Below are 22,376 nucleotides of genomic sequence, written 5' to 3'. Positions count from 1 at the left end.
AAAGAGACTGTTTCCACAACTAGAATCCATGACACTTTGGTCACAAAGGAACAACATTTCCATTGCGCCCATGTTTGCCCTCAAATAAAAAAGGGAGTACAAAAGAAAAAAAAAAATGGGTGTGAAGAAAAGCACTTAACAATCTAAAGTGCTTTTGTTGCAGTATTCAAGTCAAGTAACTTTTCTATGTGCAAGATTGGTTTGACATATAGACATAGTAGCATCACGTTGCATTGCATCGTGCTGGTGACATGAGGTGAAAAAGGAGCGCGTCAATAAAGAAAGATAAATTACTGTTGATAAAATCAAGTTGTCACGAAAGTTACTCGCACATTAAAAGATAGTAGGAAAATGCTTTGTAGAAATCATTTTTGAAAAGAAGTTGTCTTAAAATTTCTTCTCTTTTAGCTTGATCACATTCGCATTTGAAGGTGCTTCGCATGTAGGAAGAGAAGCGAGGGCTGATATAACGAGAGTCCATTGTCCATACTATACTACATATACCAAGAAATGCCGTGGAAGTTGTTCTTTTGATTTTTGGGTCATGACTTAGTTGACTGGGAAACTTTGTTTGCGTAAAGTTAGGTTTCATCTAGGTGTTCAGATGATTACCGTTTCATAGATATGTAGACATTTTATCCTCCATCATTTTCTAAGATGAAAGATGTGGATGAAAATTCATATGTTAAGTTCTGAATGGCTTAGTGATGTTAAGTGTGAATTTTAAATCCAAACACGTACATTTGATGGCATGTCAGTGGTTAATTTGATTTCCTTCATATTTGTGGTGCTAATTAATATGTTTTATGTAAAAGGAATTGCATTTCATCCGTACGCATTGCATGAAAGAGGAAAAATAATTTGTCCAAGAGAATCACTTTATTATATAACTAAAAGAAAAAGGTAAATAATTGTAGCTGAGTGTTCCTAACTAATAATAGTGTGATGAGACGATGAATTGACTCATCAAGATCACCAGATCCATGAATATCTGGCGTACAGAAAAAGAACGCGTTGGTAACCAAAAAACAAATTGTTTGATGAAATGATATTGCAACGAAAGAGATGAGAAGTTTCGTGTAAACTTTAATCCTTTCACTTTATAACAGTCAGCATTGAAAGGTAGTAAGTAAGAAGCTGCTCCGTTGGTAGGGAGAAAAGCATGATGACTGATATATATAACAAGAGAGAGCCCATTGTCCATACACTATACCATACTGCATTTCCAACATATAACAAGAGAGAGCCCATTGTCCATACACTATACCATACTGCATTTCCAATTATTTGAGAGGCTCTTTTCTTTAGTTTATGGTCTGGCTTTCATTCTCCTATGGCCAATCAAATTGTCCCTTCTTCTTCCTTCAGCAGTACTCCTTCATGGACATACGATGTCTTTTTGAGCTTTAGAGGAAAGGATACACGCACCAATTTTATAGATTATCTATACCATGCCTTGAACCTGTCACGAAATCAATATTTTCATTGATCATCGTGAACTTCCAACAAGAGAAGAAATATCACTAACTTTTCTTGAAGCAATTGATAAGTCGTGAATTTCTGTCATCGTATTCTCTAAAAACTATGCTTCTTCAAGATGGTGCTTAGACGAGCTCGTACATATCCTTGAATGTAGAAAGTCAAAGGGACAAATGACAAGGCCAATTTTCTACAAGGTGGATCCATCGGATGTCCGACATCAAAGAAATAGCTATGATGTTGCGTTTGCTGATCATAGCTGCAAATATGAGAATGACCTAGAGAAGGTGCAAAGATGGAGGATATCTTTTATAGAAGTAGCAAATCTGAAAGGAGCTACTCTCAATGAGGGAGAGTACGTTTATTTCTAACCTTCATGTATACGGTTTTTGAGTTGCTTTACTCTATATTTCAGAATTTACTACTTCCTTTTAGATAAAAAAAAAAAAATCTTTTTCTCAATCTAATGACATTTAGGGTTGTTTTATTCACACTACATATGTGAACACACCTTACATATTGTTGAACGTACCTCACATATTAACTATAATTCACATATTGTTGAACACACATTACATATTATATGATTTTGCATGCATTTCTATTGATTTCAAATTAGAAAGTGACATACAATGCATGTATAAAATAAAGTTTATCAATGGAGTTTTACTTTTATTGGTTAAGAGTTTTGTTTATAATGGAGGGTGGGAGTGGCTTTGAGAGCTTGAAGAAAAATAATTTTTGGGATACACTTTAAAAGTGATTTGGGGTATTCAAAATTTTTGTTTGATTTTTAAATCTTATTAGGCCTAAACTGTCATTATATAAATCGTTAAATAATATGTATTGTGCTAATAAAACAACTCAAGCTAAATCAATAATTTTCAAACAAAGAGAGAATAACAGTTATAAATTAGGGTTCAATTGATATTATTGTACTCTCCTAACAAAGGAAAAGTGGCAAAAAAAATTTATTGTTGGCAATTTGGAATTTAAAAATAGTGTTGCACCCATTTATTTGTATCATTTCTCAAATAGAGATATGGTTCACCAACACATGACATGTGAGTTTATCTTTATTAGGGAAGTAATACAAATAGAAAGTAAAAATAACATTTTTACCTCTTTTTTTTTTTTTTTTTAAATCGTTTGTTACTATTAATTATGTTAGTCGACTGAAGAATTAAGAAGTGCTGAAATAAAAATAAGAATTAAGAGGTGTTCAGGGCCGGATTGGATCAAGTTTACTGTTTACCCCCAAAACAATGTCAAATCAATTTTCTCCACGACGATATGCATCACACCAGTCCAATTTGGATTTAATCACACCCCGGATCAACCTCATTCTCTGATCACCAGAGTTCATGGATAATTCCGATTGAGTATCGCATCCGTCCACGGATGTACGTGATTTTGGTTCCAATAGTAATTAGACTATTCTGTATATTGTTACTTTCTTCATGGTATCACGTCAAGTTGTCCCTTATGTAAAGCTCGTGATCCACATTACACGATTTGTGTTGTTCATATGTTAGGCTTGAAAATTTACCACATGCGAATGAGGTGTTGAGAGAATAAATCTCATATTAGGAAAAGAAGAAATCTTGCATGTGTATAAAATAATTGGGCTGCTCTTCATATTGTCAATTGGTTTTATGATAGAACTTTAATTTTCTTCACCTTCCCATGCACGAGAATTTATAACCCAGGTTTGGTACACCAATCCGCTATGCAAATCTATTTGTTTCAAATACATTACCATTTAGTATTGTGATTTAGTAATATTCTATTTACTTATAAACGAGAAATCTTAAGTTCAAATCTCGTGTTAAAAACTTCAGATACACCGGTTAGTTAAAAGGTGACTAAAGGCTTTTTATCACAAATGGTTCATGAAATTGACCCTTACCATCAATATGATCATTGAAATTGAAAATCAATTAATGTAGTCACTAAAAATAGATGTTAAAATTAATGTGGTTCTTTCGTCACAATTTTGTTAAAATTTCCATTAAGTGCTGATGTGGCACATAAATGAGTCCCATAAATCATTTTTTTTTCTCACAAATAGTCCTTGAAATTGACCTACGACATCAAAATTGTCTCTGAAATTGATATGTGACATCCAAATAGTCCCTGAAATTGAAAATTGATCAATGTAGTCTTGCAAGTAAGTTCCCAAATCAATATAGTCATTCTGTCACAATTCTGTCAAAAAATCTGTTATATGCTAATGTGATACATAAATGTGTCACACAAGTCTAATTAAATTTAAAAAAAAATACAAATAGGTTTAATAATTTAATAGTTAATAAAAAGTTGTGAGCCCAAAAACTCAATCCTATAATCATCTCTGATCTCAGTCCACATTCATCTATCTCCTTCGCTGTTTATTGTTTTAAAAAAAATGAATACATCCATCTTTACACACTTTGACACCCTTCACCGAATTGAACCTGAATCGAGATCACCTTTGATGACGGGTTGACTGATTGACAACGACGTCTGGGACAACATTGTTAACATTTAGGCGATCAACATCCTCACAACCTTAATCTTGGAGAGCTTGTTCGATGCTTTCCTAGTTCTCTGGTGACTCAAAGAATGACGAGGTTTGTCTTGATATAGTGAGGTTATAACTAAGGTGCATCTATTGTTGGTTGAAAACTATTTCTAAACCCCCTCTTGGGCTTTGGTTAAGCCTTGTGCCTTTGAAAATTTATGGAAGGAATCTCTCTTCGGAGTAGGTCCTACTATAAGAAAAAAAATTCTATTGTGCAAAAATGTATTTAGATAACTTTTTAAATTAATTATTAAACCTATATCAGCACATAACAAAAATGAGAAATTAGGATTCAGTCCCTGGTTACCAATACTCTATGATTGAAACCTTGTTGAATTTCAGTTTCTGATCAAGATCCTGGACTTTGTACACATCAACATTTTCATATATTTCCATGTGAGCTTTTTATTTTGTTTACTAAAAATTTTAATTTATATATTACCCCTCATATCATTCATTATCACTATCAAAATAATCAATGTAACTAAAACTCCCGGTCGGAGGTATTTCAAGCTATGCCCTTTTTTGTTTTTACGTATGCATTCAAATTTCGCCAAAATTTGAGCAGTACTCGTATGCTCTCCAATAGCATTCAAACAAACGCAAATTTTTGCAGAAGATTTGAAGGTACCGAGCCCCTTTTTTCTTACTTTGGAGAGACTTTGCTAAGATTTTTAAATGGGTAATCTTTGTACTATAGTTCTACCCTGTCGGAGGTATTTCAAGCGGAGAAGAACTGCATTGCATTTGCAGAGGAACTTGGAGATCCTACGACCTGTTAGAGGGTTTTGTTTTTTTACATTCTTTTTTGACAAGTGTTTTTTGTATCTTCAATTAACGACTTGTATTTGAACATGCAAGCATTTCGTTTTAGCTTGTACTTCTGTTTATGCAAATTTCTGGTATGCACAACAAGTGTTTGGAAAAATGTTTGAATAAGTTTTTTTGTTTTTTTTTCCCTTTACAAGGCTCAAAAGGCCAGGCATGGGGTACAATCTTATTGCATTGAGTACATTTTTTGTTGGCATATATGGTGACTGCAAAATCAGTTTTTTAATCTTGGGTACAAACTAGCTAATTAGGTAAACATAAATACTAGAAGATTTTTGCTGTCAACGGGCTAAAAAGGCCATATGCGTGGGGGGTACAATCTTATTGCATGAGGTTCATAAAGTCTGTCTTGGGTACAAACTATAAACTGAAACAGAATAGCTTGAATTGGGATTGAAATTTGGGAATTTCAGTTACAATGCTCTCCGATTATTTTGTTGTGATAATGAGTTATATCAAGTATAATTTATAAATTAAAATTTTTAATAAATAAAATAAAAAGCTGATACGGAAATATACGAATAGTAAAATGTTGATGTGTACAAAGCTCAGAGACCTTGATCAGAAACTGAAATTCAATTAGGTTTCAATCAAAGAATTATAACGAGAGTCCATTGTCCATACTATACTACATATACCAAGAAATGCCGTGGAAGTTGTTCTTTTGATTTTTGGGTCATGACTTAGTTGACTGGGAAACTTTGTTTACGTAAAGTTAGGTTTCATCTAGGTGTTCAGATGATTACCGTTTCATAGATATGTAGACATTTTATCCTCCATCATTTTCTAAGATGAAAGATGTGGATGAAAATTCATATGTTAAGTTCTGAATGGCTTACTGATGTTGTGAGTGAATTTTAAATTGGGCAAAAAAGTAATCTTATATGTGTTTATAAGTAATTATTAAGTTACTTCTTATATTATCAATTGTTTTTATGATGGAATCTCACGTAATGAACAACCTAATTTGGTATCGAATTTATAATCCACAAAATTCGACCCTCATATCTCTTATTTTCGAGTGAAAAGGAATATCACTATATTGTGCCATTAAAATTTCATGATTGTCCCAGTTTCTAGTTCTTTGGCTTCCATTCACAAACATGAGTAACCAAATTGAAAGTCTGTGTTCACCAAAAAGCAAAAAGAAAGAAGAAGAAGAAAAAAAAAAAAGAAAATTGGAACTCTGTATTCTTTTTCCCCAACTTGAAAGTCCGGATTGTTTTGTTACAAAAAAAAAAAAAAAAAAAAAAAAAAAAGGAATGTGAATTGTTTTTTTTCCCAACTTAAGTCTTATTGTCAAACTCATATTTGCGTGGTTTTAGGTTTGATTTTTGTAAAAAGTAATGCTAAGGAGACTAAATTATAGATTAAATTTTGTACATTAAATGACATAAAAATTGATGATTAGATTATTATTTAAATATTGAGAAACGTGCTTATTCTTTATTGATAACACATCATTTAGTTTACAATTTTAGTCTATAAATTTAATCTCTCTAATATTACTATTTTGGAAATTGCGAGTTCTATACTGAGAAAGAGGATCCTTGCTAGACCTCTTTGTGAGAATCCCGAAAATCTTCTAATTATATTTGTTCATTATGCATTATACGGTCATTTTTCATCAAGTACGATTTATATTTATTTTAAATAAAAAAATTTATAATAATTTTGATTGCAAAATATACTGTAAATGAATATGATTTGAAGATATTAAAATCCTCACAGAAAAAAAATGCGGCGAGAACCCACTCTCCCATACTGATCTATTATTATAGTGGCCCGCTTCTGCAAGTGGAGAACCATGCGTTGACACACAATCACTAACAACACTACCACACTTACATTGGATGTGTTCATATATATATATATATATATATATATATATATATTTCATGTGTTTTGTGTTTTATGCATTTTTATTTTTATTATGTGTTTTATATTCTTTCATAATTTTTCATGAATTTTTTTTGTGTCAATTTATAGTGTAAGAATAAAAATCCAAACACGTACATTTGATGGCATGTCAGTGGTTAATTTGATTTCCTTCATATTTGTTGTGCTAATTAATATGTTTTATGTAAAAGGAATTGCATTTCATCTGTACGTATTGTATAAAAGAGGGAAAATTAATTTGTCCAAGAGAATCACTTTATTATATAACTAAAAGAAAAAGGTAAATAATTGTAGCTAAGTGTTCCCAACTAATAATAGTGTGATGAGACGATGAATTGACCCATCAAGATCACCAGATCCATGAATCTCTGGCGTACAAAAAAAGAACGCGTTGGTAACAAAAAAACAAATTGTTTGATGAAATGATATTGCAATGAAAGAGATGAGAAGTTTCGTGTCAACTTTAATCCTTTCACTTTATAACAGTCACATTGAAAGGTAGTAAGTAAGAAGCTGCTCCGTTGGCAGGGAGAAAAGCATGATGACTGATATATATAACAAGAGAGAGCCCATTGTCCATACACTGTACCATACTGCATTTCCAATTATTTGAGAGGCTCTTTTCTTTAGTTTATGGTCTGGCTTTAATTCTCCTATGGCCAATCAAATTGTCCCTTCTTCTTCCTTCAGCAGTACTCCTTCATGGATATAAGATGTCTTTTTGAGCTTTAGAGGAGAGGATACACGCATTAATTTTACAGATCATCTATATCATGTCTTGGACCGTCACGAAATCAATACTTTCATTGATCATCGTGAACTTCCAACAAGAGAAGAAATATCACTAACTTTTCTCGAAGCAATTGATAAGTCGTGAATTTCTGTCATCGTATTCTCTAAAAACTCTGTTTCTTCAAGATGGCTGCTTAGACGAGCTCGTACATATCCTTGAATGTAGAAAGTCAAAGGGACAAATGACAAGGCCAATTTTCTAGAAGGTGGATCCATCGGATGTCCGACATCAAAGAAATAGCTATGATGTTGCGTTTGATGACCATAGCTGCAAATATGAGAATGACCTAGAGAAGGTGCAAAGATGGAGGACATCTCTTATAGAAGTAGCAAATCTGAAAGGAGCTACTCTCAATGAGGGAGAGTACGTTTATTTCTAACCTTCATGTATACGGTTTTTGAGTTGCTTTACTCTATATTTCAGAATTTACTACTTCCTTTTAGAGAAAAAAAAAAATCTTTTCTCAATCTAATGACATTTAGGGTTGTTTTATTCACACTACATATGCGGTTGAACGTACCTCACATATTAAATATAATTCACATATTGTTGAACACACATTACATATTATATGATTATGCATGCATTTCTATTGATTTCAAATTAGAAAGTGACATACAATGCATATATAAAATAAAGTTTATCAATGGAGTTTTACTTTTATTGGTTAAGAGTTTTGTTTATAATGGAGGGTGGGAGTGGCTTTGAGAGCTTGAAGAAAAATAATTTTTGGGATACACCTTAAAAGTGATTTGGGGTATTCAAAATTTTTGTTTGATTTTTAAATCTTATTAGGCCTAAACTGTCATTATATAAATCGTTAAATAATATGTATTGTGCTAATAAAACAACTCAAGCTAAATCAATAATTTTCAAACAAAGAGAGAATAACAGTTATAAATTAGAGTTCAATTGATATTATTGTACTCTCCTAACAAAAGAAAAGTGGCAAAAAAAAATTATTGTTGGGAATTTGGAATTTAAAAATAGTGTTGCACTTACCATTTATTTATATAATTTCTCAAATAGAGATATAGTCCACCAACACATGACATGTGAGTTTATCTTTATTAGGGAAGTAACACAAATAGAAAGTAAAAATAACATTTTTACCTTTATATATATATATATATATATTTTTTATTTTTAAATCGTTCGTTACTATGAATTATGTTAGTCGACTGAAGAATTAAGAAGTGCTGAAACGAAAAATAAGAATTAAGAGGTGTTCAGTGCCGGATTGGATCAAGTTTACTGTTTACCCCCAAAACAATGTCAAATCAATTTTCTCCTCGAAGATATGCATCACAACAGTCCAATCTGAATTCAATCACACTCCCAGTCAACCTCATTCTCTGATAGTCAGAGTTCATGGGTAATTCCGATTGAGTATCGCCTCTGTCCACTAATGTACGTGATTTTGGTTTCAATAGTAATTAGACTATTTTTTATATTGTTACTTTCTTCTTGGTATCACGTCAGGTTGTCCCTTGTATAAAGTTTGTGATCCACGTTACACGATTTGTGTTGTTCATATGTTAGGCTTGAAAATTTGCCACATTCGAATGAGGTGTTGAGAGAATGAATCTCATATTAGGAAAAGATGAAATCTTGCATGTGTATAAAATAATTGGGCTGCTCTTTATATTGTCAATTAATTTTATGATAGAACTTTAACTTTCTTCACCTTCCCATGCACGAGAATTTATAACCCAAGATTGGTACACCAATCCACTATGCAAATCTATTTGTTTCAAATACGTTACCATTTAGTATTATGATTTAGTGATATTCTATTTACTTATAAACGAGAATCTTAAGTTCAAATCTCGTGTTAAAAACTTCAGATGCACCGGTTAGTTAACAGGTGATTAAAGGCTTTTTATCACAAATGGTTCCTGAATTTAACCATCACCATCAATATGATCATTGAAATTGAAAATTAATCAATGTAGTCACTAAAAATAGATGTTGAAATCAATATGGTTCTTTCGTCACAATTCTGTTAAAATTTTCGTTAAGTGCTGATGTGGCACATAAATGGGTCCCCTAAGTCATTTTTTTTTCCTCACAAATGGTCATTGAAATTGACTGGCGATATCAAAATTGTCTCTGAAATTGACCTGTGACATCAAAATGGTCCATGAAATTGAAAATTGATCAATGTAGTCTTGCAAGTAAGTTCCCAAATCAATATAGTCATTCCATCACAATTCTGTCAAAAAATCTGTTATGTGCTAATATGATACATAAATGTATCACACAAGTCTAATTAAATTAAAAAAAAATACAAATAGGTTTAATAATTTAATAGTTAATAAAAAGTTGTGAGCCCAAAAACCCAATCCTACAATCATCTCTGATTTCAGTCCACATTCATCTATCTCCTTCGCTGTTTATTCTCTAAAAAAATCTCGATACATCCATCTTTACACACTTTGACACCCTTCACCGAATTGAACCTGAATCGAGATCACCTTTGATGACAGCTTGACTGATTGACAACGACGTCTAGGACATTATTGTTAACATTTAAGCGATTAACGTCCTTACAATCTTAATCTTGGAGAACTTGTTTGATGCTTTCCTAGTGGTCTGGTGACTCAAAGAACGGTGAGGTCTGCCTTGATATAATGAGGTTATAACTAAGGTGCATCTATTGTTGGTTGAAAACTATTTCTAAACCCTCTCTTGGGCCTTGGTTAAGCTTTGTGCCTTTCAGAATTTATGGAAGGGATCTCTCTTCGGAGTAGGTCCTACTATAAAAAAAAAAAAAATTCTATTGTGCAAAAAGTTATTTAGATAACTTTTTAAATTAATTATTAAACCTATATCAGCACATAACAAAAATGAGAAATTAGGATTCAGTCTGTGGTTACCAATACTCTATGATTGAAACCTTGTTGAATTTCAGTTTCTGATCAAGGTTCCTGGACTTTGTACACATCAACATTTTCATATATTTCCTTGTCAGCTTTTTATTTTGTTTATTAAAAAATTTAATTTATATATTACCCCTCATATCATTCATTATCACTATCAAAATAATCAATGTAACTGAAACTCCCAGGTCGGAGGTATTTCAAGCTATTCCCTTTTTTGTTTTTACGTATGCGTTCAAATTTCGCCAAAATTTGAGCAGTACTCGTATGCTCTCCAATAGCATTCAAACAAACGCAAATTTTTGCAGAAGATTTGAAGGTACCGAGCCCCTTTTTTCTTACTTCGGAGAGACTTTGCTAAGATTTTTAAATGGGTAATCTTTGTACCATAGTTCTACCTAGTCGGAGGTATTTCAAGCGGAGAAGAACTGCATTGCATTTGCGGAGGAACTTGGAGATCCTACGACCTGTTAGAGGGTTTTGTTTTTTTTTTTACTTTCATTTTGACTAGTGTTTTTTGTATCTTCAATTAACGACTTGTATCTGAATATGCAAGCATCTCGTTTTAACTTGTACTTTTGTTTATGCAAATTTCTGGTACGCACAACAAGTGTTTGTAAAAATGTTTGAGTAAGTGTTTTTGTTCTTTTCCCTTTACAAGGCTCAAAAGGCCAGGCATGGGGTACAATCTTATTGCATTGAGTACATTTTTTTGTTAGCATATATGGTGACTGAAAAATCAAGTTTTAATCTTGGGTGCAAACTAGCTAATTAGGTAAACATAAATACTAGAAGATTTTTTCTGTCAACGGGCTAAAAGGCCATGTGGGGGGGGGGTACAATCTTATTGCATGAGGTTCATAAAGTCTGTCTTGGGTACAAACTATAAACTGAAACAGAATAGCTTGAATTGGGATTGAAATTTGGGAATTTCAGTTACAATGCTCTCCGATTATTTTGTTGTGATAATGAGTTATATCAAGTATAATTTATAAATTAAAATTTTTAATAAGTAAAATAAAAAGCTGATACGGAAATATACGAATAGTAAAATGTTGATGTGTACAAAGCTCAGGGACCTTAATTAGAAACTGAAATTCAATTAGGTTTCAATCAAAGAATTATACCAACTAAGGACTGGAGACAAAGTTTCCCCAACAATTGTTTTTTAAAGAATTATGGTGAAATTATCATATTGATTTGCAATACCTATTTTCAAGGGCTACATTAGTCAATTTTCAATTTTAGGGACCCCCTTAATGAAATGGGTTAATTTCAATGACCATCTTGATGGTGTAAGTCAATTTTAAAGACCATTTATGATAAAAACCCGTAAATCTTGTGGGATCCATTTATGTGCCACATCAACACTTAATGTAATTTTTAACATGAATTGTGACAAAATGACTATATTGATTTGTGACACCTATTTTCAGGGACTACATTGATTGCTTTTCAATTTTAAGGATCATTTTGACGATGAGAGTCAATTTCAGGACATTTATGATATAAACCCTGGTGACTAAATTGTATAGGGGGTGTGCTATCCACAAACCCTTTTTACTTCTCACAAACCCCTTGTTAATTTCTGTCATTTGATCTTCTTCAATTCATCCGATTTGATGGCCGAAAACCAAAAAGATGTGGAGAAGTAGAAAGGGTGTGTGAATATCACACACCAATTGTATATTGCAATCCTTGATGTATTGCTTTTGGGCCCCGACCATGTTAATAGATACCGGTTCGTTCACCTTGATCTGACCCGTTAATCCGTAAAAGCTCATGCACCGTTTTCAGACTCTGTCCATCGCTCCCTTCGTTTCTCAAATCACAAACAAACCTGAGATTCTGAAAAGACAAACTGCTTTTCCCTGAAAATGCCGACACCCGACGACATTGGAAAGCTCCCAATCGACATCACCCTTTCTCGTCTCGGAGGTACACAAAACCATCACAATTCAAAAAATGTTCCGTTTATTTTTGGAGAATTTTTTCAAACTTTAATTTGGGATTGGTAATTAATTACGTTGGGATTGAATTGAAGAATGGCTGGTTGATCGGAAGAGAATACCTGGAGATTGGAGGAAACGATTGGCGGCAGTGAGAGCTCGAATTTCAAAGGAATTCACTTCTCTTCCCAAAGATATCAATCCCTATTTCCATAGCTTGGAATCTGATGGTTGGTTTGTCAAATTTAATCTGTGTGAATTGTGATTACATGATTGAAATTTGAATTGGGTTCTGTAAAAAATTGTAATTTCGGTTCAATTTGTTAACTGGGAATGCAATTTCCAGGAATTGGTTACTTAGAGGCCAAACAAATATATGATATTCTTGTGAAGTCAACTCCAGAAAGTCGGAATATTTTCGGCCGGCTATCGGGTGCTGCTGTGAGAACTTGACACTCTCTTAAAATTTTTATCCTCTGAAAATTTACCTACTTTACTTGCAATGTTAAATCTTTTTGTTTTTATGTTTTGTTTGGGCAGGGTGCTTGGGAATCGATTGTACGTTCATTTGAGAAGGATTATGTATATCTCGGCGAGGCTGCTCAGATAATGGTGCAAAATGTGAACTATGAGATGTAAGTTTGTGGTATTGCCATTGGTTGCTTGGTTCAAGATAAGAATAGTATTAGGATATTTATTTATTTATTGGGTAAATACTAAGGGTATTTCATTGACGCGAATGTGATCTGTATTGATTTCATTTTTGTTGGTCGTTGTTGTGAAGTCCGTATCAGAAAAAGCAGGTGCAAAAGATTCAGCAGCAATTAGCAGAACTAGACCACAAGGAAGCTGATATTAAGAGAAGTGCAGCTCTATCGGCAGCTAAGTATGTAGAGGCTTGCCAAGAGCTTGGACTGCAGGTCATATTCTGGACCTCCCTGCGCATGGTTTTCTAACTTGGTTTGATAGGTTTTCCTTGTTAAATCTGATGCATAATAGTATCTGCCTATTGGTTCTTTCTTTAGGGAAAAAACGTGAGGTTGGAGCTTTTAGAAACTGCAAAATCACTTCCAAGCACATTTAGCAAGATTTTGGGAGTGTTAAATGGTGATTCTATGTCAAGGGCTCTGGAGTATTATTCTAACTTTGTCAGAGATGCTCACACAGAAAAGGATGTAAGGAAATAATCTGTTTCCTTTTACGAATACTAGCTTACTTTATTGATTTTAGACGCTGATGGAATGTTGAGATCATTATGACTAATATGATAAATCAATTCTGTTATTTGTGAATGTGATCACAGAAATATTTAGATGTGTTGACAAACTTGAAAGATGTACGTGAACATCCCCCATCATTGGATGTCCCTGTGGGCTCAGAGGTGGTTGATTCCGGGAATGTTCAATCAAGCAACAATGAGATACACAATGCAGCAGTTGAAATAAACGAAGATAGTATAGATTGGGATTTTTCTGTGGAAAGTTCTCAGATTGATTGGGATATTGGTATGGTGGAGGAAACAGATGATACTGGTAATGGTTTGGGTCCGTACGAAATGGTTAATGCGAGTGAGGTGCAGAGTTCTGCAAATGAAGGTGTGAAGTCTGATCCGACCCCAGAGGTCTCTGTATCAGAGATATCTTGGGATATTAGTGTTGATACTCCTCAGGTTGACGTGATTGATGATATCAATTTGTCAAATGTAATCATGGACAATCAAACATCTGCTCTTGATAATTCAACTCAAACAACTGAAATCAAGGAAGGTAGGAGCCAACTTTTGGAGACAGAGTACAGGAACAAGATTCTTGATGATCTGAATGAGGTATATGACACTTCTTCATATTCTTGCATTTGGATTTATTTGCTCCATTTTGTTTTTTTTCCCCTTCTTCTCTGTCGGGACTTTTGGGAAACATAGAGAGAAAGATTCTATTAGTTCCCGTTTGATATCTGTGGTCTCATCATGGAGCTTCCCTTTCATGAATTGATGTTTTATATTGATATTCGACTATCAGGTCAAAGCTTTTTTAAATCAGCGGTTAGTTGAGTTAAAGAATGAGGATACTTTGTCCCTGCAACATCAAGTTCAGGCTGCTGCTCCCTTTGTGCTGCAGCAATATGCTCATGATGCTATTGAAACAATGCTGTCTGATGTGTCCTTGGCTATTTCATTGCTGACAAACAGGAAGACACGGGACTTGATTATGATTCTCAACTCCAAAAGGTAATACCAAATATTTTGAGTATAATTTTCATCTTAAGGCTTAAGTCTTCTTCTTGTTGCAACTCTAGATTTGGCTAATCTTATTTCTGATAATTTTATTTTTGTTTGGTCTTAATGAATAGGTACAGGTCAAATTTCTCATCTGTTATAGCTGTATCATTTAGCATGTTAATTTATACTTAAGTAGCTATACCTTTATCCTGGAACCCTGGATTTTTTATTTTGTTTCTGTTCTGTGAACTGAAGTAGAATACTAATTCATGTCAACCTTAATTTCAGGTTTCTAGACAGATTGGCGAGCTCATTGGAAGAAAAGAAGCACCATGAAGTTAAGTTGAAAGCGAGTCTGAATGGCATAGCTGGCAAACGCATGGAACTGCAGAATTCATTATCTTCTTCCTGGCCTAAGCAGGTGACGTTCTTGAGTTTTCAGATTACACTACAATCCGTCATTTTATGTTGTCTAAATTTTGCGCCTCTGGCCCTATTAAAAGCCATGCTTCTCCCTGTGTGTGCGATCGCGCACATGCCCCATGTTTGTGAAGAGTGTTGCAGCTCTTTAGTTGAGTATTTTCTTCTAAGTTCAGAAAAATGTGCATACTCGAGAAGTTAAATAAAACAGAAGGCTTAAAGCTTTAGGTAGATAAATGTTTGGCATAAGCTAGAAGTATTTTGAAGTTTTGGTTTTTTTGTTTTTTGTTTTGAGGTTTTGACTCTTTGAAACGCAATTTGTATCAAGTATCACTATTAATACTGGCTGTAGAGTGTGGCTTGTGTTCTAAGCCCGTAAGAGTTGTACCATTGCATTAATTGTTCTTTGCAAAACAAAATGAAATGAAACAGTGAGATCTTGTGGTGGGTTGTATTCAGTAACTCCTAAGCTAGCAATGTACTGTTCAGATTGAGGTCTCTTTATTAAAGTGTGGCAATAGACTCATGTCTTGTTGTGTTGTCAAGTTACAATACCGATTAAACAGGCTTAGTTATTGTGTTTAATCTGCTTCTTGTGTTAGCCGGTTGTATTCTTGTAAGTTTTGCGTTAACTAATAACCAACACCTCTATCAAGTTGAGCTCATGTTGTGTGGAAAACTGCCACCTCTTCTCAATTTACTTCCTCGCTTTTTTTGTTATTTTCGGTTTGAATTTTTGGCACAAAGCACTAACTCGTGGTTCAATTGCAGGAAGCTGCTCTTACAAAAACCCGTGAACTGAAGAAACTGTGTGAAAGCACCCTTTCATCGATGTTTGATGGAAGACCTGTTAACATAATTGGGGAGATCAATACTCTTTTGACTAGTGGCCTTACTGCGTAAGGGGATGAAAATTGACGTTAAAACGTGTTAATGTAGTTGGAGACATCATCAATGCCCGTTCGACTAGACTGCAGTGTGGCATACGATGCATAGGAAGATACTTGTACCCTCTCATCCATGTTTAATCGAAGACCCGTTTACACAATGAGATGTTTGGTTCTTATGATATCAAAGCATTCCTTATTATCTTTTTTTCGGTAACTTGATTCCTGTTTTCTTAAGGCAAAGAAAGACCGCCAAATATGTCAATGCATGAAAGGAAGGGCAGTGCAAAAGAATATAGAGAACTAAAAGAAGCTGATTGTAGAGTGGAACGTCTTAGCAAACATCTGATCCGATCGACGCTGTAGATTTGGTTTGTGAGTACCGGTGGCTTTGTCAAATGGACAAATAGCTCACTGTAGGTGAGCCCATGAACTGGCTGTTGAACGAACGGAATGATCTCTCGAACGGGTCATCTGCTCCATTGCCTTTCCCCATGGCATTGAGTTTCTCTATTAGTCCTATTAGTGATCCCACAACTTCAGACATCGGCGGTCGGAATTCTTTCACAGGCTGTTCATGTTTCAGTGACCACAAAACCCACCAATTAACGTTGTCACATACAAGTTAAACAAAATCACTTCTTAAAATCTTAATCCTTTGTTCTTTTCCGACTTCCCTAGACAGAGATTATCTCAATGCATAATTTGAGGTATGTGCTTTGTACCTGGATACAGAGGGAGACAATGTCAGCAAACTGGGAGAGATTCTTGGAGGAAAATGTCCTTTTAATGCCTGGATCGATCATCTCAGCCAGACTCTCAACATCATGAAGCCGGAATGAAGCCCATTTCACCAGCGATTGCTCCTCCCTTGGTCTTGAACTACACATGATAAGTGAGTCTGAATATGTTCATGATCACGAAACACTGACATAATAACTTTGAGAAATGAGAAAAAAGGGCATAAACCATACGTACCCGTCAAAAGCTTTCCTTCCTGTTAATAGCTCCAAAAGCAACACTCCAAAGGCATAGATGTCACACTTTGTGTTATCAATTCCCGGTTGGCCATTCTCAGGTGCAATGTAGCCAGTGTCACCAATAGCATTTTCCGAAGCCTGTTTACATCCAATATCAATGAGAATTTAGTTTAAGCAGTTTAAGCTCAAGCTGTTTATTGGTTCCAGTTATTACCAATTGTTCTATTGGAAGTATAAAACTTTCAATGATGCTCTCTAGTGGAATATAGTACTGGTTTATGAAAGCATAGATATACCTTTAGCTTGAGTCTATTGCTTGTAAGTGGCCTCAAAATTGCAAGTCCGCAGTCACAGATCCGAGGAGCAAGTTCTTCATCAAGTAAGATATTGGCACTCTTCAAGTTGCTATGAGCAACTGGAGGTGAGAACGTAGAGTGCAGATAGCTGAAAAAAACAAAAACCAATCAAATTAGTAACGAGGATAACTATATTCTCCCACACAGAAGCCATCAATTGTTTACCTAGGAACTTGGAAGTCAATATCATTGAAATTTATGGTATATTAATCCACGTTTCATTACGAATTATGAACTTGTTGGGAGAAAACTACAGAATACTTACTCCAAAGCTTGAGCAACACCAAGAGCAATCTGGAGACGGAGTGCCCAAGACAGAGGCTTGTAAGCATCAATGTGAAGAGCATCATCAAGGGATAAATTTTTAACATACTCGTAGACAACAAGATGCTGCCCATGCTCTATGCAATAGCCAACAAGTGGTACTATGTTTGGGTGCCTTAAACGTGAAGCAGTCCCTATGACATCCAAGAATTGTTCCTCTTCATTGAAAGACAATCCTACAATGTTGATGTTCTTCACAGCCAACGTCTGTAATCAAGGTATAACAGTCAAATAATTCTACCGAGTTTCATAGGAGTTTATTTCTATAAGGTGGAAATAACTATTCCAAGGCAGGTTTATACCTGGCCATTAGGAAACACAGCTTTGTAAACCGAACCAAGAGATCCTTCGCCCAGAAAGTTTTCTTCACTAAAGCTGTTTGTAGCTAATTGAAGCTCTGCCACAGTGTAAAGTTTTGCTCTCACTGGGTATTTGTATTTATCAGAGGAACTTTTTCTTCTAGTATTTTTCTGCAGTTTGCTATGGTAAACCGGAGCCAGTCGCCTTGGAAGTAGCATTGGTGACCTGAAGGGAAACATTGGTGGGCTTTCTTCTGCAATAGAAGAACCATCTGTAACCAAAGGAGGAAACAAAAAATTGGAAGAAAGAAGGATTAAAACACACGAAGTGGATTAAGATTAAAACTTCACGTCTATTGTCTGTTTTTATAACGCATATATAAACACCATGTGGACAAACCATACACAGATAGCATCAGTGAGATGATACCATATGTTATCTGGTAAATATTCTGAACTTTGAGATTGAGTCTTAACAGTTGGCTCATTTAAATATTCTTTGGACTTCACTAGCACAGGAATACCCTTTAATTGAATGCGATTGGCAAGTACCACATTCAGGGCTGTTGATGACTTTGTTTCATTCTATTGAGGAGAATTTGTTAACATCAATCCCAAATTTCAGTAACTTTACACCGACCAGCCAGTTCAATTTTTTCGTAATTATGATGTTTGGGTGTGCGTGTGTGTGTGTCTACTTCTATTGTTTACTTAACATTATATCCATTATCACTGTGCAAGTAAGTGAGAACTCACCTCTGGCAGTGGTTCGTATCGGGAGCGAATTCCTTGAGCTGTTACTTCCCCCCAAGATTATAAGCCTCTGTGTACGGGATTGATTAATGCGAACTGCAATGTAAAGTGCCACACATGATGACACTAGAGTGCCTCCACCAACCAAAAAAGCTATTCCTCCAGGACTCATCCTTTTCTTCTTGTGTCCTCCTAATTTCATGGGAGGATTCTTCTCAATGGCACTTGACAGAGTGGCTGGGGTGGCTGGGGTTGTGGGGGGCGCAGGAATGTTTTGTATGACAGAACTTGCCTGTGTTTCCAGAGGAAAATCCCAAGGTGGAGAGTTATCCCCAACATGAAAAATATTACCCCCAATCCTGAAAGGAAATTAAATCTACAATGTTTAGTTCTTTTTTCCATTGCAGGCAAATAAGGAGACGTACTCACAACTGAACACCTACCATAAATTTGGTATGGACTGAAAATGATTTGGAATGATGCCGCTGAAATAATTATCTTGTATGTTCCTGCCAACAGAAAATGTGCCAGCAAGAAATTAAGAAAAAGGAAAAAAGATCAACTAAATGCAAAACGCTGCTAAAGGCAGGTAGGTAGAAACCTACAGATCAGTTAGTGGAAGCTCGGCTAGATAGGCAACTGATCCAGTGAATTTATTGTTCTGCAAGAACCTGCAGATGCACCCATGGACATGTAACTATAGAAATACATTATACCAAGCCGTAAAACACTGCAAGCGAGCGGAAGGGAATGAAAACTCACAATCCAGTGAGATTTGTCATGGAACCAAAAGAACTTGGTAGATCTCCAGTGAAGTTATTGTATGACAAATCACTGCATAAACCAAACTCACAAATAAGAAATGGATATTGTCCAATGACAATATTTTAAATATCAAACAGATAATTTCATCAAATGACAATTATGCTCTGCTTCCCTTCATTTAAGATAAAAGAAAAGTCAAAACCTCTGATATACCAATACAGAAGACTAAAAGTTGTGGGAATTTTACATGGCATTTTATTCCACATCAACTTAGAGAATCAAAGTTAAAACCTTATTTCAGTTTCACTTAGAAATTAGAATCCAACATTAAAAAACTATGTGAAAAGAAACGTACAGTTCTCTTAAATTTTGTAGGCCGGTAAATACATTGCCAACAGGTCCTGATAACAAATTGTGGCTTAGATTCCTGGAAGAAAGGAACATTTCAGTTTATCGCAGAATAACCAAGAACCCATAAACCAGTAAGATAACAGGGCCGGAACAAGCTACTCACAAATGTCGGAGACTTTTCATGGTAGGTAAAGAATGGGGAATATTTTGGGTCAAATAGTTGCATGCCAGATTTCTACAAGTGCAGAATTATAAAATTAGAAGGGAGTAAAGAGAACCCAATTTGTGGAATTTAACCAAAGAATTGTATGTGGCAATGAGCTAACATTGTACTTACATATGGGTGGCATTGGGGGGCAAGACATAAGGAATTTCACCCACAATGTAATTGGAACTAACATCCCTTTAAGAAGAAGAAACCAGATGAATATTAAGATTCAGCAACACTTGTGTATTCAAAGTAAAAAGACCGCAAAATGGTCAGTTAGTATCACTTACAGTTGCTTTAAGTTGAACATACTGTAGAGCTCCTCAGGAATATATCCAGAAAGGTTCAGACTATGAAGCTTGCTGCAATATTATTAAGGTGATCAAAGAAAAACTAAAGTTTTGTACATAGTTAATAATATAGTGAATGGAAGAGTTGCATTACTTACAGGTATATCACAGAGGACCCCGAACATGAAACTCCATCCCATGACTCTTCACAAGGATCCCCTCCATCCAATCGCCACCCCTTCAGCTCCTGTGGGTTGTTAAGGGCCCGGTAAAAATAATGAAGAGCCGTGACTGCAATGCATAGAGTACAATTATAAGGTAAATTTCATGTTTGGTTCCCTAGAAAATCTAGGGTAAGTACTAAGAACCATAAGACTACTATTGTTCTGGGTTTGTTAATTTCCTGTTTGGTTCCTAAGAAAATCTAGCGTAAGAACCATAATTCTATTCCGGAAAAAAATTGCATTATTTTCTTAGCATCCAAACAGGAAATTGAACCATTATTTCGATTTTTAGTGACCACAATACCCTGCAAAGCACAAAGACTGCTATATTTTTCTATTTCTATACGGTATCTACAACGACAAGTCGTTTTCACAAACGACGGTTCTGTTTATTTTCCCGCCAAAGCGGTCGCCCAATTTCTATCCAAAAGAAATTACGGCAAACTGTAGGAGTTTCCAACCTTTCTGTTTGGTTACTGGTAAAATCCCTGGAAAACTAAAAATTCTATTCCTCAAATTAAAAAATCAAAATTAAAACTCTGTTCTTCCCTCTTTAATATAATCGTCAATAATAACAGAAAGTTTATAGGTTCGGATTCTATCCTATCTCTCTAAGCCTTTCTCTAATTTCCCTACACTTTCTCGGTAACCAAACAGGAGATAACGGACCTCCAAAACAACGAACGTCATCAACTTTCGCAGTGACAAGGTTCCATATATACAGAACGCCGAGAAAATCAACAAGTAAAGAAATGATCGGAAGAAAATCAAGACTTACCGTCAAGCGGATCGGTAAATGCTCCGGCGCCGGAAACCAGGACCGACGAGATGAAAATTACGGCGAAGCACACGCACACACTCCTTTTGGCGGCCATATTCTCGAAGAATCCAACTGCAGTAGTTAATCGTAAGGAAAATCGTCAGAAACCCCCGAACGAAGTGAAAGTGAATTTTCTTTCGTTTTCCCGCATTTTCTTGGCAACCAAACGGAATGGAAAGTGCGAAGAAAGACAGTAAAACTGACCGAAACGCAATGAAGAATACATTTCTAGGAGACGAAACGGACGTCGGAGTTATGAATTGAAATGCAGAAAAGCTAGGGTTTGTAGGCGACGAGATGTACGTGTGGAGGAAGCAGCGGGCACGGAGAGCGAGCAGAGAGGGTTTGGAATGCGTGCTGTGGAGGTTGCAGAGAGTAAGAGAGAGAGAGAGAGAGAGAGGAGAGAGAAGAATGGCTTAAAAGTCGTTGAGTAGCTGGAGTCCACGTAGGCATAAAGCCGGTTGGTTCCGTTTCTTCGAGGGGGCCGCTTCTCGGGGTTTGTTAGAGTACTGGGCCTAAATAAAAGGCCGGGCACAAGCCCAAATTATTGGGCCTACAAAAATTAGTTTTCTTATGATGCTCCGAAATATCGGATATTTTAAGTCTGTTAATTTTTAGTACATCTTTGTTTTATGTTTTTATTATAAATCTCACAGTTAAAAATTTCGGAATATCCTATATTTCGAATATTATTTTGTTTTTTAACGTCCAAAGTTGCTCATGAATTTCATGTTATCGCTTGGAGTTTACATTTTTTATTTTACTTGACCACTTTCTTTCATGTCTTCTATGGTGTAACAAATTTGTCAATAATGTAATCAGTAAGTAAAATTCAGCTTCTTGCACAGAAAAAAAATTGTTTAAATTAAATTTCAACTAGGCTAACAATTTCAGAATTAAAAAGATATTAGTTCAACAAGATGTAGGAGTTCTGAGATAGTGAGTTTGCTTAACTGTCTCATGATCTCTATGGGTCTGGAAGAAGTAGACAACCGTAACTTTTCACTAATTGTTCTCTATTTTTGGAATAAAAAAAATTAAAGAGACTACTTTAAACCTTTAGCTTCAAAATAATTATTAAATCT

The 22,376-nt window shown here is 35.1% G+C and overlaps 2 protein-coding genes across 2 annotated transcripts; one reads left to right on the top strand and one right to left on the bottom strand.

Annotated features, from left to right (window-relative positions):
- Positions 1 to 12,224: 12,224 nt before the first annotated feature.
- LOC103964852 (CDK5RAP3-like protein) lies at positions 12,225 to 16,125 on the top strand. Its single transcript, XM_009377835.2, has 10 exons — positions 12,225 to 12,385; positions 12,492 to 12,626; positions 12,743 to 12,837; positions 12,937 to 13,031; positions 13,181 to 13,316; positions 13,422 to 13,571; positions 13,700 to 14,221; positions 14,415 to 14,623; positions 14,903 to 15,035; positions 15,806 to 16,125. Exons 1-10 carry the CDS (start codon positions 12,325 to 12,327, stop codon positions 15,935 to 15,937), a joined length of 1,668 nt encoding a protein of 555 aa, XP_009376110.2. The 5' UTR covers positions 12,225 to 12,324; the 3' UTR covers positions 15,938 to 16,125.
- A 126-nt stretch (positions 16,126 to 16,251) lies between these two features.
- LOC103964870 (protein STRUBBELIG-RECEPTOR FAMILY 2-like) lies at positions 16,252 to 21,678 on the bottom strand. Its single transcript, XM_048576671.1, has 17 exons — positions 21,496 to 21,678; positions 21,250 to 21,363; positions 20,406 to 20,538; positions 20,248 to 20,319; positions 20,087 to 20,152; positions 19,913 to 19,984; positions 19,754 to 19,825; positions 19,396 to 19,467; positions 19,239 to 19,304; positions 19,077 to 19,142; positions 18,637 to 18,992; positions 17,884 to 18,152; positions 17,523 to 17,788; positions 17,198 to 17,345; positions 16,900 to 17,039; positions 16,647 to 16,803; positions 16,252 to 16,492 (listed from the first exon to the last, which is right to left on the bottom strand). The coding sequence occupies exons 1-17, from the start codon at positions 21,515 to 21,517 to the stop codon at positions 16,316 to 16,318; spliced, it is 2,268 nt and encodes a 755-aa protein (XP_048432628.1). The 5' UTR covers positions 21,518 to 21,678; the 3' UTR covers positions 16,252 to 16,315.
- Between the last annotated feature and the right edge of the window lie 698 nt (positions 21,679 to 22,376).

This window comes from the organism of the source record quoted next, unplaced genomic scaffold, assembly GCF_019419815.1.
Source record: "Pyrus x bretschneideri cultivar Hongxiangsu unplaced genomic scaffold, Pyrus_bretschneideri_v1 Contig9, whole genome shotgun sequence".
Taxonomy (NCBI): domain Eukaryota; kingdom Viridiplantae; phylum Streptophyta; class Magnoliopsida; order Rosales; family Rosaceae; genus Pyrus; species Pyrus x bretschneideri.
This window is presented reverse-complemented; position numbering and strand designations above follow the sequence as displayed.

Coding starts and splice junctions, on each gene's coding strand:
- LOC103964852 (XM_009377835.2), top strand. CDS start 12,325: ATGCCGACACCCGACGACATTGGAAAGCTCCCAATCGACATCACCCTT. Junction 14,222..14,414: donor TTCTTGATGATCTGAATGAG/GTATATGACACT, acceptor TTCGACTATCAG/GTCAAAGCTTTTTTAAATCA. Junction 15,036..15,805: donor CTTCTTCCTGGCCTAAGCAG/GTGACGTTCTTG, acceptor GTTCAATTGCAG/GAAGCTGCTCTTACAAAAAC.
- LOC103964870 (XM_048576671.1), bottom strand. CDS start 21,517: ATGTATTCTTCATTGCGTTTCG. Junction 19,305..19,395: donor ATGACAAATCTCACTGGATT/GTGAGTTTTCAT, acceptor GTGCATCTGCAG/GTTCTTGCAGAACAATAAAT. Junction 19,143..19,238: donor GAGCTTCCACTAACTGATCT/GTAGGTTTCTAC, acceptor TTCTGTTGGCAG/GAACATACAAGATAATTATT.